Genomic DNA, 14,791 nt, shown 5'->3' with positions numbered 1-14,791 from the left:
AAGAAGAAGGAGAGGGGATGAGGGATAGGAGCCTTGAACCCTGAATAAACCAAACTTTCCCGCTCCCCCTCTTCCCATCCTCCTCCCTTTTCTCGCTCTCTGCTGACATGATGAGTCACTGTTGGAAGGAGGGGGAACCCAGAGGGAGATATTTGGGGGGTTGTGAAGAGTCGAGATCGACCGCAGTGACACTACTGCAGCCTTCGATGATGGAGCAGGTAGTGGTGTTATGGTAAAAGATGTGATAAAACTCCTGGAGGACTTGAACTTACGTGCAGATACTCTAAAAGACACTGGAGAGACAACAACTCAAAGCGTGGACCATCCTTGACCCCCATTTGTCTTCTAGAGTCCGATTCAGAGGATCCGACTTGTGCTTACTACCCAATCGTGACCCAAACTCAACCTAAACGCTGCCTGATTTAACACTTTGGCCCGCAGTCCAGTTTCAACCACAAATGCCTCGTAATTCTGGGCAGACACTGCGCACATTGAGCCTAATTTTAACCCCAAATTTTATCCCCTGACTCATTTTAGAATGAGGCCATTTACTGCCAAACCGGCTGCAGTTTGAGGAGTGGAGGAGGACGACAAGGGGGAGGGAGTTTGGGGTTTGGGTGTCTCGGCACCTGATTGATAGCCAAAATCTAGCTGTTGGATGATCAGATGGACATCTGGCGCGTCCTTAGCAGCGGTTCGGCCGAAGTTGTGCAATTTTTGGCCGGCAGAAAAGGGGGGAGCGATTAAAGCGTGTCATGCTAGTCAAACGTAACATTCAAGATTTATAACAAACATACAGCGTCTGCACAGTTTAGGGTAGATTACAGATAATCCCTGTTGGACTGTGTTAGATTGGCATGACACATCAGTCTTTAGTGGGAACTATTTGTATAGAAAAAACTGTATTGTGCTGCAGTGAAATAGATTTTTAATAAAAGGGTTTAAGAGGGGCAGATGCTCGCCATCACAGGTCTTCTTGTTGAAAGCTGATCTCTTCGCTAACTCTGCCACCCTGGAGCTCCTTACTGAATTTCATCCTCATTTATCTTCAGCCGGCATTTATCACACCCCAGAAAAAAAAGAAAAAAACGTGTATATTTTCCAGCCTTGATTAACCGAAACTAAAACACAACCCCGAAAGCGTCAGCCGGTGACAACCTGAGCAGCCAGGTGATTCATATAACACGCAGCCGGTTGAAGTCTTTTTGAGATTTTCCCCTCGTAATATAAACAGGGAGGTGGCCTCGCGGTTAAGTTACTTTGCTAAAACATCACAAGCTCAATCATTGCAAATGTATACTGAAGTTAATTGTGACATACAATTTTAAAGACTTGCCTATATATATATATATATATATATATATATATATATATATATAGGCTGATAAACAATGCAGGGCTGCAATTGAGGAATATTTTGGAGTGTGTATTTATTTGCTGATTATTTTCTTGATTAATTGACTTTTACCCTGTGAAAAATGAACATGTGGTTATTCACACTTTTTTTTTTTTAAATCTTCAAATGTAGAGCTGCAATAATTAGCTGATTAATTGATCAGTCAATAGACAGAAAATGAATTGCCAGCTATTTTGATAATCAATTAATCATTTTGAGGGTTTTTTTGAGAAAATTATCCAATTGCAGCATTTAAAGGTGAATTTTTTTGGTTTATTTAGTCTTGTTTGACAGTAAACTGCATATCATTAGGTTGAGGACTGTTGATTGGGATGCAAGACGGCATTTGAGAACGTCACCTTGGGCTTTCAGACACAGCGGATCAACATTTTTCACCATTTTATTGACCAAATAAACGCCAAAACAATTAAATTAACCGACTGTTGCAGCCCTACTTCAAATGTTTCATATTGTCCAATTAATAGACAAAAACACACGTTTAGATGTAAAACAAAGAAAAGCAGCAAATGTCTGGAAAACGACTGAAACTGGTCAATTTTTTTTTTTAAAAATAGCTCTGCAACAATATAACTGTATCGTATTGATGTACTGCTTTCATTGTATAAAACGACCCTCTCCAAAATAAAAGCGCAGCCTCTCTGGACATCCGTCAGCCCCGGCAAACTAACCACCATCTTGCCCTGCCCTTGCCTCAAAACCACCCAAAGGACCGACTGTGCTGCAACAAGAGGGAAAAAATAGAATTCCTGGCAGAAAGCAAGAGAGAGAAAGAGAAAGAAAGAAAGAGAGAGAGAGAGAGAGAAATGACCTTTAGCCCACATGCTGTGAGATGATCCTCAGCAACCAAACCAAATGTAGAGACTGCGGCACACTTGTGTGTGCGTGCGTGTGTGTGTGTGTGTTCAGTTTAGCAATGACTTTGTCAGCTCAAGACCGCTGTCTGGTTTCACTGTTGTTGTCGTGATGGGGAAGGGAGTGGGGGGTGGAGGGGGGCTGCTCTTCCTGCTACTTGTTCCTCTTCACAATCATGCCATCTTTCTAAAATAAGTTCTTTCAGTTATAAGCGTGATAATAAAAAATAAAAGAAGGGGCGACAACAGATGGTTTCCTAAATCTTACCCAATTATTTGTCTTTAAAAAAACACAAAAAAGCAAAGGAAACTGATTTATTCACACAATTAGGCTTTAAAATAAAGTGGAATATATCAATTTCACTGCAGCACAGTGGTGAATAATAAACTCCAGTTGAATGCTGTTAGGTTTAAGCAAAGCCCGGTTTATTTGTCTTCCAGACACTTTGGCGAATTGGGGTTGAGGTTTAAATATTTGAGGTCCAATTCTAATAAATTTCAGTAGGGTGATAAATAGAAACTTCGCTGGTGACTTTTTTTCTTTTTAAGGATAAACCAGTGGATATATTTTTTTTAAAACTAAAAAAACAAGTTATTTTCCTTCCATGAGCTCATGTGAAACCTCACAAACATTCCTCGGCACTGCTTCCAAAACGATGGCAACTGTAGAGAACATCAAACTGCAAGCCGCAAGTGCAAGATGATCATCAACCGCATCGTGGACAACCCTCTCTTTTCAAGAAAGAACGGAAGAAAAAAAAAAAAGCATTGTTCCTTCGACCACAATCAAGAGACGGATCCACAGAATGACACACGTCTATTACTTCATTGTGATTTCTAAGCGAGGGCCAAAAACCTGCTGACGTCAGTGACCACAGGAATGCCACCAGGCGGATTCTTCACTAAAACTCTCCAGCAGCCTTTAAAGGGACATTTCTACACTTCTTTTTTTTTTTCTCAATGCGGACATCCAATTAAATCAGCATTGGTGGTAAATGGTAATCATTTGTGCCTACATGTACCAAGATGCATTGCATGTGAGCTTCTGATGCCCGACCCCACACCGACACTGGCTTGAAAACACATCCTCTGCCCTCATATTTTGGGATGCCACTTTCACTGCTGGAATCTAGATCTAGAGGTGCTGGAATAGCCTCTCGTTCTTCCTCGCGACAGACTACATCTACGTACACATCAAATGACGGCAGTTTTCAAACTATATCCCTGACTCTGATGGTTAGAGATTAGGTTGAAAATGGGCAAAAGGGTTGTTAAACAATCAGACATTCAACAGTGCTCTCTCTCTCTCTACACACTCGACTATTTTCCTGACACTTGATACCTCCTTTTTATGCCCTTCTTGCTCTCTCTCTCTTCTGTTGCAGTAAAGGGATGCAGGTTGCTCATCACTTGCCTAAGAAAAACACCAGCAGCGCCAGCAGCAGCGCCAGCAGCAGCAGTGTCCCTACAGACTGAAAAAAGGCTTTTTGGGCTTCAAAAAGGGACAGATACATGCTTAATGTGATGCACTGGGAGGTTTGGAGCACATTGTTACAATAATGGTAGCAATTTGCGCTCAAAATAAGTCAAATGACTTGCACGAGAGGACAAATATTACACAAAATCCGTCAGATATCAAATCAAAAACCACGAGTATTGTATTTAAACCTGCTGTGATATTCTTAGCTGTTGCAAAGTCAATTTGATATCAGTAAAAATGTCAATACAGAGGCTGTGAGACGTTCACTGCTCTCTGGCTATCTGCAGACTTCACATGATGCCACTGACAGTCCCTACAGGCTAAAACAACAGCTCTTCTTCCAGGAAGGCTACTACAGGCTTTACCGCTTGCCATGCCACACCCTTCTTATCTAACACAGTAATAGTGGCAGTTTGCTTGCAGCGGTGGGAGGTGGCGTCGTCAAGGGGCTTTCCCGACAAGGGGAGATCCTGTGTATATTTGTAACTTTCCTCAGACTGGATGAGCGTGCCTAGTAGTCGCTGGTGTCGGAGCGCTCTGACAGATGAAACAATGCTTCTGAGCGTTCGCGACTACAGCGGAGAGAAACACGCAATTATCTAGGCCAATATGATAAGAAAATATAAAGCTTTCCTCTCCGAGCCCGGTGTATTCTCCTGGAAGCTTAGAGCAGCATATTTTAGTCTTATAGAGCATATCAAAAGGCCTTGGCATGTCCTCGTTCCTGTCCTATTAAAAGACAGCTATGAAATCTCTGCGGAGTAAAAACAAAAAGTATATGAAATGTAATTTTTTTAGTGACAGAAAACAAAAAAGGGGAAAGCAACAAACGCAAACACAAAATGTCAAAAAAGTTTTCAGTATGATATTTTCTTCCTCTTGATTTCAGTTGCTACAACACAGGAGGTAGGTGAAGGTTTGCCCAGTGAAGCTGAATGAAACAAAACAGGAGTCATATAGGGGGAATCAGTTCATGTTTTCTGAATGAAACATCCTGAATGTGGAGGGACAGCGGGGGCACAAACTGCTGACACAGTAGAAGCCACTGTTCCCTTGGCGAAAGTGTAATCACTACAAACAGCGAAAAAGAACAGGGGGCAGGGAAAGGCGAACGCTAGGGGGGGTGGAGGAAATTCTCTTGGAAGAAGAGAGCGAATGTGAGGGAAGAGGACCGACGAAGAACTGCTCCAAAACAAGAGTCAGCAGAGAGGTACTTACCTCCACCCCCTGCTCTTTCTTGCCTGTCGCATTTCGCCTCCTTCGTGTTAGCTTTTCTGTCTCCGCTGTCTGCTGCTGCTGCTCGCCTGCCCTTAGCTAAAAGCAGCAAAAGCCAACAACAACACAGAGAGGACTTGGGCCTCTATCAAACATGACGCCAGGGCTGTTTTCAAAACCACACTGGCTTTAGATTTACATCAGAATGTTCCGTCCCATCCTCTCCGAGCAAACAGCAGCAAGATTTTTTGGAAGAACCAGAGATTAAAAACAGAAAAAAAAAAGTATGAGCTCAGACTAATGCATTCCAAGCCTTGTACAAGTAAATAAATGCCCCCCCCCCCCTCCTCCTTGTCGTGACTTTCTTTTCGTGTGAGAAATCTAACCCCCTTATCAGGCCCCAAGCTCAGAGAAATTAGTTAACGCACACACACCCCCCTTCTTCCACTGACCTTGCACCCACATGAAAAAAAGAGGTCCCTCTAATGTGCTCCAGGGGTGCCACTTGCTATGAACAAGCTAGATGAAAGCGAAAACAACACAGCGACACATTATGACAGTATATCTGGTTTTTGCACATTTCAGCACGTGGCAGAGGACCAAGAACAAGGAGCGCCAAGCTGGCGGCGGTCCAGGCCAAATTACGCATAAATATGCATTTCTATCCCCCTGGGTGTCTCCTGTGGTTGTTCCCCTGAGACAGACAGACACAAACAGACTGGATAAGGGAACAAGAGAATGAAGACACTGAGTCAACGAGGGCGTGTGGTACTTTAAGAGGCCCATCATCGCTCGGGCAAACAAGTTGAATCTGAACCCTGAATGAAACTATAGGCTTCGGGGGATATTTCAATCATGTGAAGTAATGGATATGCATGAACTTCCAAAACAATAGGCTACTGTACGCATGAGAATAACCCCCCCCCCCCCCCCTCAAGATGTCTGGCGGTGGCACATTTGCCTTGGTGTTTCTTGCCTGTGACTTCTGTACAACCCCCCTCTCCTTGGGCTTGTAACCCCTCTGCACACCACACACTTTGAAGATTTTCACAGCTCTGGGTGGATATAGTGCAGCTTTGGAAGCTGCAGGATTCAGAGGTGATGCACAGATCAGGTAGCTTGTATCCTCTCCATCGTTAACCTATCCATCAGCGCTGCAGCAAAAGGTAGCAGAGTGTGTGTGTATGTGGGTGGACGTGGGGCTGCTGCTGCTTTGTGGGGTGGCAGCGGGGTGGGGTGAAGAAGGGGGAGTAGGAGGGGTGGGGCAACCCGGCTTGTCTTTTAACTCTAGCCCGAGCCTCTGCCACCATAAAGGTCAGCGCTTCGACATCTGCTGCTCTCTCTGAACCTCTCCTTTCATAAAGGGAAGCAGGGAAGAGGAGAGGACCCTGGGGAGTGGATGCACGTGCACACACACACACACGAATCCACTCTTATGTCAAGATACTCGCATCAGCACAGTCTCCGAGCTCAAACCGCACGCTCATGCTAACAAACCCAAGAAGGCACGGTTTGTGTCTCAAAGAAAGGCTCAGTGCTATCATTACACCAGCACAGAGACGTTTGGCTTTTGGCCTGAAAGACTCGATCATTCTTTTTTTTCTTTTCTTTTTTTTTGGCAGTGGGACGGAGGGGAGGTGGAGGGGGGTGAGCTAAATGGAATCCCGTCCCCCAGGGGCACAGCAAAGGCAGCACAGTGTTGAAATAAGTGATTCATGCTTTTATCATCTTAGGTGAACAGTGCTGCTCTTTCAGCTATCATACTCGGTTTCTCTGACAGGAAAGATTATGAAGGCAACACTGTTTTTTTTTAATACCCTTTCCCCTCCCCCTTCACCTACATTAAGGACAGGAGGATTTGTGCTATTGTGGCAACCTACATTTCTGAATAACACCACACTATATCAGATGAGAGCTTTACTTACACATGTTGTGACTTCATCCAAACATTCAAGAAAAATTGATACTAAAGCAATCACCCATTTCATTTTGCATGCTCATTCAGTTGCGATCATTTATAGTCAATATAAGTAGGTGTTGAAAGAAAACAAATACCCTTTAAAAATTGTTCTTCACTGTGCAAAGCTTCTACAAGATTGCAGCTGAAAAGGAAATGCCCGAATGTGATCTGATGCACTTGACAATGTTAACATTATTGCCAAGGCTGCTGGCACTGTGTTGCAAGGAAAGCTAAGCAAAGACCACTTTAATATTTACATCTTAATAATACTCGAGCTGACATGAATCCACTCTAACTGCAGCTCCTCTTCCTTATGACTGAGCAAACTACAAACTCCTCACAGCCACTTTTATAGTTTACAGGGAATCAGTGTTTCATACTTATAATATTGATTTTGGATTGTGTATCACAGCCGTGACATCTTTTGTGGTCCGCGCTACAGAGCTGTAGCTCTTTGTCAACAACATGGGTTATACATTGCATGGAAAGGTCTTCACACTTAATACAGTGCTTCACAAAATCAAAAGTTTATTGTGAATTGTCTGATTAATCAGTAACTGCGACCTGCGAGCATGCACGTCCAAATATCAAACACAGAACACACTCAAATGACCATCTACTCTTTGATGAGGTAGATTTCCAGCAGAGAGTTAATTTTAGGAAGAGTATGATACAAATGACAAGATGCAACACAGAAAAACCCTAAAAACGTCAAAACATACAACTTTAGCGGCGGTGACAGTAAAGTCTCAACATAAACTACAACTTTCAATTCAAAAAACAGAAGCAGGCCACTACGGCCTCTCTGTAATTCGGTTAGAAGAGTCATAATACCATTAACAAGCCTGTGGTGGTGGTGGAGCCCCTCCCTGTGTAAAGCCAGAACCATTCAAACAGTATGTGGGGGCAGCGGGCTGCGGTCAGGCTCTGTGATGCCTCCGACCGTTACTGTGAACATGGCCATCAGCTAGGAGAGACCCCCTTATGGCACTTTAATTTTCTGTTAAACCTCTCTCACCCAAGTCACGCACCCACCCCATCTTCCTCTTATGCTATGACACACACACATCTAGAGATATCATCTGGACAGGTGGCCAGCCACCCAGACCTGACCCGCCTGCCCTCTTGCTCGCTCGCTCCCTCCCTCTGCCTCCTCCCCCTACATCCCCCCTCAACTGAAATCAGTTCAGGTCTGCTGGAAAGCCCCAAATGAACATGCACACCCCACCCCACCCCAACTCCCAATCCACCACACACACACACACACACACACACACCTCCAACAAGCCCAGTCTGTCACCCACTGAGCTGTCTGTGGGGATTATTGCCTTAGCAGGGCAAAAAAATAGGTTTGTGTCCAGCTAATGTGCCGGGGAAATAATTTTAATCAGATTTTACTCCTTGGAAAGACTCGAGCAGAAAAGGCAAACAGCTCCCACAAACACAGCACTGTGCACACACACTATAGCCTATTTATGTTGAAAAACATGATCACATTACCCATGCCAATGCCTAACAAAACAAAGCAGCACTTGCTCTGTGTCAGGAGGAAATATAGTCTTGACATTTTCTACCTATCAATTCAACCAGACAGCTTGAAAGCCCCAATTTCCCATTAAAACGGTGGCTGACATAGTTATCACAGATGTATTATCTTGTGGCAATTACTGAACAAGCTCAGAACATAATGAACTCTTTAAAATTGAGAAAATGTTACGAGCTCACAGATAAAAACATTGAATTTGAACTCACTGGGGAGTACAGAAAAAACCTATTTCAGTGCTTGGTATTTGTGCAGCTTGTTATCTGATATTTGGAGCTAATGAGGGAAGATTTGCTCAAGTTTTTTTTCCAGAGGAGAAAATGTCACAGTCATTAACGTGGAGAATGAGAAACTAAATCAATGACTGGGGCATAATTTAAAGATTTTTTTCCCTCAGCGATGATAGGGTTAAAAGCACACATGGCTTTGGGTGTTTATCGGTGAATTTAGGATACACTTCACAATTCACATCCATGGATAACTAAGGTTAGGGATAATAAGTGGGGGGTTTCTCATTAGCAAAGGGTTTAGCTTCAGTGTAGTAAATACTACTATTAATTAGTGGCACTGTCGACTACTTTAAAGAGCCACATGGAGCACACACGCACATGCTACTCGCTGCATATGTTGACTATAAGGTTACTCTTTAATATTTACACGGAGCACCAAATTAAAACACTTGGCCAAGAAATGATACAAAGCCGCAACGTGTTTGAGTCACATATCGCTATCGTTAGCTGGCGTCCATTATCGGACAGCTATCTGTACACTAAAGTCGTGAATCCCTAAATAGTTTAAACGTGCTAGATGGAGAGCAGCAGTGATTTTTTTTGTTTTTTAATACATATATATATGAGTGTTTCCAAGCTGGAGAAAAACATGCTGAAAATATCAACAGTGCGTTGTTATGTTTTAGCTCAGTGCTAGCTAACAGCTCGTCGTTGTCTTGGTGGTGGTGGTGGAGGAAGAAGAGGAGGAGGAGGAGGGAAAAAAAAGACCACCGAGGGTGAAGTATCGCTGTAGCCGGAGCTAGCTCACCAAACACCGCAGCAACACTCAGCTCAGCTCAGGCAAGTAGAAAAGGGGGGAGAAGAAAAAACACACTCGCACGCAAACACACACACACACACATTTGGGAACAAAAGACTTCTTTAGCGACCGAGCCACAGCAGCAGCGGTGTGTCCAAGATAAGGCACACGGACTAAAACATGAAGCATTTTTAAAACAGCATTAAGTTGTATTCTCTTAAAAGTCTGCTACCCCTTAAACCCGCCAGCAAAACCCCCCTCTTGAATCTCAGACTCACCCTGTCACAACAGGCGCCATCTTCCACAAACTCTCACCAAAACTCCAATACTCGCGATATCCTTTTTTCTCTTCTCTTCTTCTTCTCCCACCCTTTTTTTTACAAGCCCCAACAATCCGCCGAGACAACAGAAGTAGACTGGAGGTGTAAGTGAAGGGACGAGGGAGACTGAGAGAAAGGGGGTGGGTGAGGAAGAGAAAGAGAGAGAGAGAGAGAGAGAGAGAGAGAGAGAGAGAGAGAGAGAGAGAGAGGGGAGGGGGGGAGGAGGGTAGCAACACACACACACACACACACACACACTCACACACTCACTCACCGAAAAAGAGAGAGAGAGCGAAAAAGGGCAGACGCCACAACAACAGGCGTGGGAAACTTCCGAGATCACGCGAGATTTGGAAAACTCTCACAATAGGCGAGCACAGTGGGAGCGTCCCCTCTCGCGAGATGTGCGTGGAACGGAGTGGTTGTTTATCTTGTGGCACTGAAATACTATTCCCACGTGTTTACCGGGTAATAAATTACAGCAGCCATCGGTTTGGGTTGGGTGAGGGGAGAAAGAAAGAAGAGAAAAAAAGCGCTAGTTTTCCCAGGCTCACACAGATTTTTGGTTGTAGTGTCTGAAGCATTTAACATGCACAGCTGCATGTACTTAAAGCCAAAAATGTCATTTTAATGTCATAATAAGCCCCTAAATACTATACAGAAAGCAAGCGTGAGAAGTGATGAGACTGCAAAGACACGTTGACTTTAATGGATGTGTTCACGATTTTTTTTTTCCCCAGTCTGTCTTAAAACAACAATCAGGTGATAGAGTTAAATTTGTGTCATGATAGTTGAATAAAGTCTCCCAAGAATAAAACCAAAAAATAATTTAATGTTAACGAAAATGTATTTGGGGGGGGGGGGGATACAACAAAACTATACAATTACAATATTCTCACTTTTCTGTCAGCAGAGATGGGAAGGTTACTTTGGTAATAGGTTACAGATTACTAGTTACATTATTTAAAATGTATTAAGTAATGTAACTATTTCAATTACTTAATTAAAGTTTACTTTTTGATTACTTTTCTAATTTGTTTTTTAATGTTTTCAACTGTTAACCATTAAGCACCAAAATCTAAGTTCAGGTGTTTTTCATGGATACTGACATGATTTATAAGGGAGATCATTTCTTATAAAGCAACATTTATCTCTCATTTGAAAATGTATTCATTAGTTCATGTAGATTTTGGAATATAAAATAAAGATATTTTATTTTAAAAAGTCAAAAGTCATGTGCTTAATTGGTAGTATGACACAATTTAAGCCCACATCATGTTTTATTTACAAAATATATTAAAAAAAATATTAATTTCAAAGAATTAAAAACAGCAATATATGTTGAATATTAAAAAAATAGGAAAAAAAACCTCCTGGGTAAAATCTTAAAGGTCTGACTCCAGATGTAACCCCCTTTGTAATCAACAACATTTTGATAAGTAGTTTTTTTTTTCTCAGTAACTTTGACGGATTACAGTTACATTTATTTAGTTACTCCCCAACACTGTCTGTCACTGATTGGGATTTCTCTTTTACAGTCAACTTTTTTGATTTTTCTTAATGTTTCAGTTTCAGTTAAACATTTTTCAGTTTCCTCTTTTAGGAGTGCCAGTAAACAGAACAAGTTGGTTGTTGGTGGTGGGGGTAGTTTATGTCATGCCACTTGTTCCACTTGGAAACCATTGACCTACCCCCCCCCCCCCCCCCCCCCCCCCAATGTAATTGGCCAATGGGGATGCAGCCCTGTAACACCCACCCACATGTATCAGAAACTGAAAAATTCAGCAGCAAAACTGAAAAAAGTGATCTTTTAAAGGGATTTTTTGTTTTGTTTTGTTTTTGTTTGTTTGTATTAAAAAATCCCCTTCAAATGCCCTTTAAGTGTATGGCATCGGGGACAACAAACCACAGTGGGTCCACACAGTCATTTTGTGCTTAAACATGTATCTGAAGCTTATATGAGGCTTCTGCAGTCTGAGTTAGTCATATCAAGTGGATATCTGACACATTTACAGTCATTTTAGCATCAAATTACCTCTTTGTGTTTCCCTGCTGAGCTGTGATAGAAGTATAGGAACAAAAAGAAGGACTTCGGCACTAAAAAGACTTTAACCTTGAAATATATCTTCTTGATTTGACTCATTTAGACAACTGAAGCTTCATATTAGCTTCAGATCATCTTTTCCACAGAAGGAAGCTTGTGGATTTTGGCCCCCATCACTTACATTGTAATTGCAATATGAAGGGATCTTCTAATGGCCAGTATGAACAAGAGGGATGATTATGGCAGTCTCAGGACAATCTTAAAAAATTGTGAACCCATTCTTCAAATAAGATGAGGATTTAATGGAGGGTTTCTTGCACTCCAAAACTACTTTTCCCTTGGGTAACATTGCAGTTCCTGTTTAGAATGTGGAAACAATGGTGTGAACACATGTGAATGACCCATACAGGGCAGATTAGTGCGCTGCCATCACATTGGGGAGTCCCATGACCACCCTCCTCACAGCCCAAATCTCAGTCAAAGTACAAGGGAGGCTATTATTTAAAATGATCATGCTTGGAATTGTGGCATAGGCTTTATTAGCTTTTTCTGTTTGTGCCTCTTTTGGTTTCTCCCCCAGCTAAAGTGCATTTGCAAAGGTTTGCGTGTTATATCACCACCACCACCCCCTACAACCCCACAAACAGGTCAGGTCATTCTTATTCATCTGGGAGGGGTCAGAGAGCCGTAAACCTTCATGTAGGTCTCCAAACCCTTGTGTGTTTGTTGTTTCTTACAGCTTTCATTTAAATCTGTTTGGCATCTTTGTTCACCTTACAAGTGACTTCTAGTGGGAGTTTTTCCCGACTTCAAAAGAAAAAGTGAAGGCTTAGAGACCACACTGAGGGTAAGTCAATGCTCTCATTTGTTAGATGTTGTGTGTGTGATGTGCCTGTGGCTGTTTTGTAAGGAACAAAACAGGCTGTTGGCTGAGTGAAAAAAGACCAAAAACAACTCGTATAAAAGTGTGTTTTGCAGTTTTGACTACAAGCTTCATTTTTTTTCATTTTTTTATGAAATATGTGGAACTAACTGGTTGGTTAGTTGGAAATTCTTGAGAAACATGCTTTTTTTGTTGCCTACAGGAAGTTGCCAGTCCCTGCCAAGAAATAAGAAAATTGTTTTTTTTAGACGTATGTTTTGAACAGATTAAAGAAACAAGATATAACGTGTTTATTAGTGAGCATTAGAGGTGGATTTTGTCACCTTTGGACACAGACGTGCTAGCTTTCCCCCCTGTTTTCACTCTTTGTGCTAAGCTAAGCTAACCGGCAACTAGCTCCAGCTTCATATTTAGCCTACAGACATGAGTGGTATCAGTTTTCTCATCTATCTCTCAGCAAGAAAGCAAACAAGCACATTTCCCCAAAGTTTCTGGAAATATAAATCCAGAACAAATCAAGCAATTCAACTACTTCTAATAACATTTTTACCCACCTCTGGTCATAACAGATGACCCCTTAGTGTCAGTGCACAACCACATCAAACCACTTTTCTGTATAAAGTAGCAGATGCAATCTCCCCCAGTGTACATTGTATAAATCTGTATAAATTTCATATTTTTCAGATGCATAATTCATTTTTATGGAGCTTCACTGTTCTGCCAAAGAGAAATGGGGAGGAGGAGGAGAAAAAAAAGTTGCTGGGATGAGGTTTTGCATGAGAGTGTGCCTGGCTCCTGGCCCGCACTATGAAGACACAGAGACGAGGACCTCATCCTGCCCTCAACCATTTTTCCTTTCCCTCTCGTTTTTACAGTCGGCAGAGATCCTCCAGTTACACTCAGAGTTGAACGGGGGAAACATAAAGTATCCTTAAATGTTTTACAGCTGAACACAAACTGATAGAAGAGATTTCCGCACACTTAGATCACTTTACAGCTGAACACACACACAAAAACAGAAAGGCTACACAAGTGCAAGGACTTTTCGGAGAAAATGGGAGCAAAATAGAAAAGGAGAAGAAGGCGTTTTTTTGGGGGGGGGTGTTTGAGGACATTTTAAATTTAGAGGAGCTGTGTTAGCACTTTAACAACAGCAGGATCTGAACTTTGACCTTTGTGTGCGGGTGTTAAACACAAAAAATGCTTTAAAGGCCACTCATACACATCCGTAAAAGTTGAACCTGGGGCTCTGTTTGTCATTTTTAGGCCTGTTGAATACTTTCCTCCCCCAATTTTTTGGAATATGGGTTCATAAGCAATACATAAACACACACACACACACACACACACACACACACACAAACACACAAAACACTTTTATTTATTTATTTGTGAGATTCTGAAACTCTCTCAATCCTCCATTATGTCCCGTTCTCTCATTAAGGGTAAGGCCATTTATTACGATAGAGAGCGAGCCAATTCAAGCAATCATGACTAAGCCATAAGCCTCAGGTCTATAAATCCACTCACTTGACTGCTTAAGCTCATGGCTCAGAAGGAAAGAGAGATTTGAGATAGAAAGAAAGAAAGATCCCCTGTGGAAGCGACACTCACCATTAGATCATCCCATCGGTTAACTCTGTGTGCCCTACATACCGTTAACTACACGTATGAGTCAATGTGTCAAATGTATTGTGTGTCATCTTATACCAAGGGGTCAGCGAATACAGCAACTATTTGTGACTGCTGTCTCCTAATTTCTCTCATTTGAGTGCTAAACTGACACTGTGAAATTAACAAGTTTTGTTCTCTAGTCCAGGCAATTTTCATATCCAGCTTATCCCACTAAGCTGAAGCACTACTAGCACTTATAATTATAAAGACAAAAAAAAGGAGGAGGGGGAAGTTGGGGTGAATTATTTTTATCTGCAGAGTTGAAGAGAGAAAACAGAACAAGGAGAAAGCGAGCCAATTAAGGAAGTGCAGTGCGAGTTTCCTGATTAGCAGCTCTTTGACTCAAAGTCATTTGATACAGCTCGAGGGTGGTGA

At 42.2% G+C, this 14,791-nt stretch overlaps 1 protein-coding gene across 1 annotated transcript in view; it reads right to left on the bottom strand.

Annotated features, from left to right (window-relative positions):
- The window catches only part of rbpjb (recombination signal binding protein for immunoglobulin kappa J region b), a 48,427-nt gene extending 38,534 nt beyond the window's left edge, over window positions 1-9,893 (bottom strand). The window contains exon 1 of the mRNA XM_062444342.1: window positions 9,774-9,893. Within this exon, the coding sequence (XP_062300326.1) occupies window positions 9,774-9,793 (20 nt within the window). The 5' untranslated portion in view covers window positions 9,794-9,893. The remainder of the gene's footprint in view (window positions 1-9,773) is intronic.
- Between the last annotated feature and the right edge of the window lie 4,898 nt (window positions 9,894-14,791).

Source organism: Scomber scombrus, chromosome 23 (genome assembly GCF_963691925.1).
Source record: "Scomber scombrus chromosome 23, fScoSco1.1, whole genome shotgun sequence".
Taxonomy (NCBI): Eukaryota; Metazoa; Chordata; class Actinopteri; order Scombriformes; family Scombridae; genus Scomber; species Scomber scombrus.
Note: the sequence above shows the minus strand (reverse complement) of the source record. Positions and strands in the feature narration are given on the sequence as shown.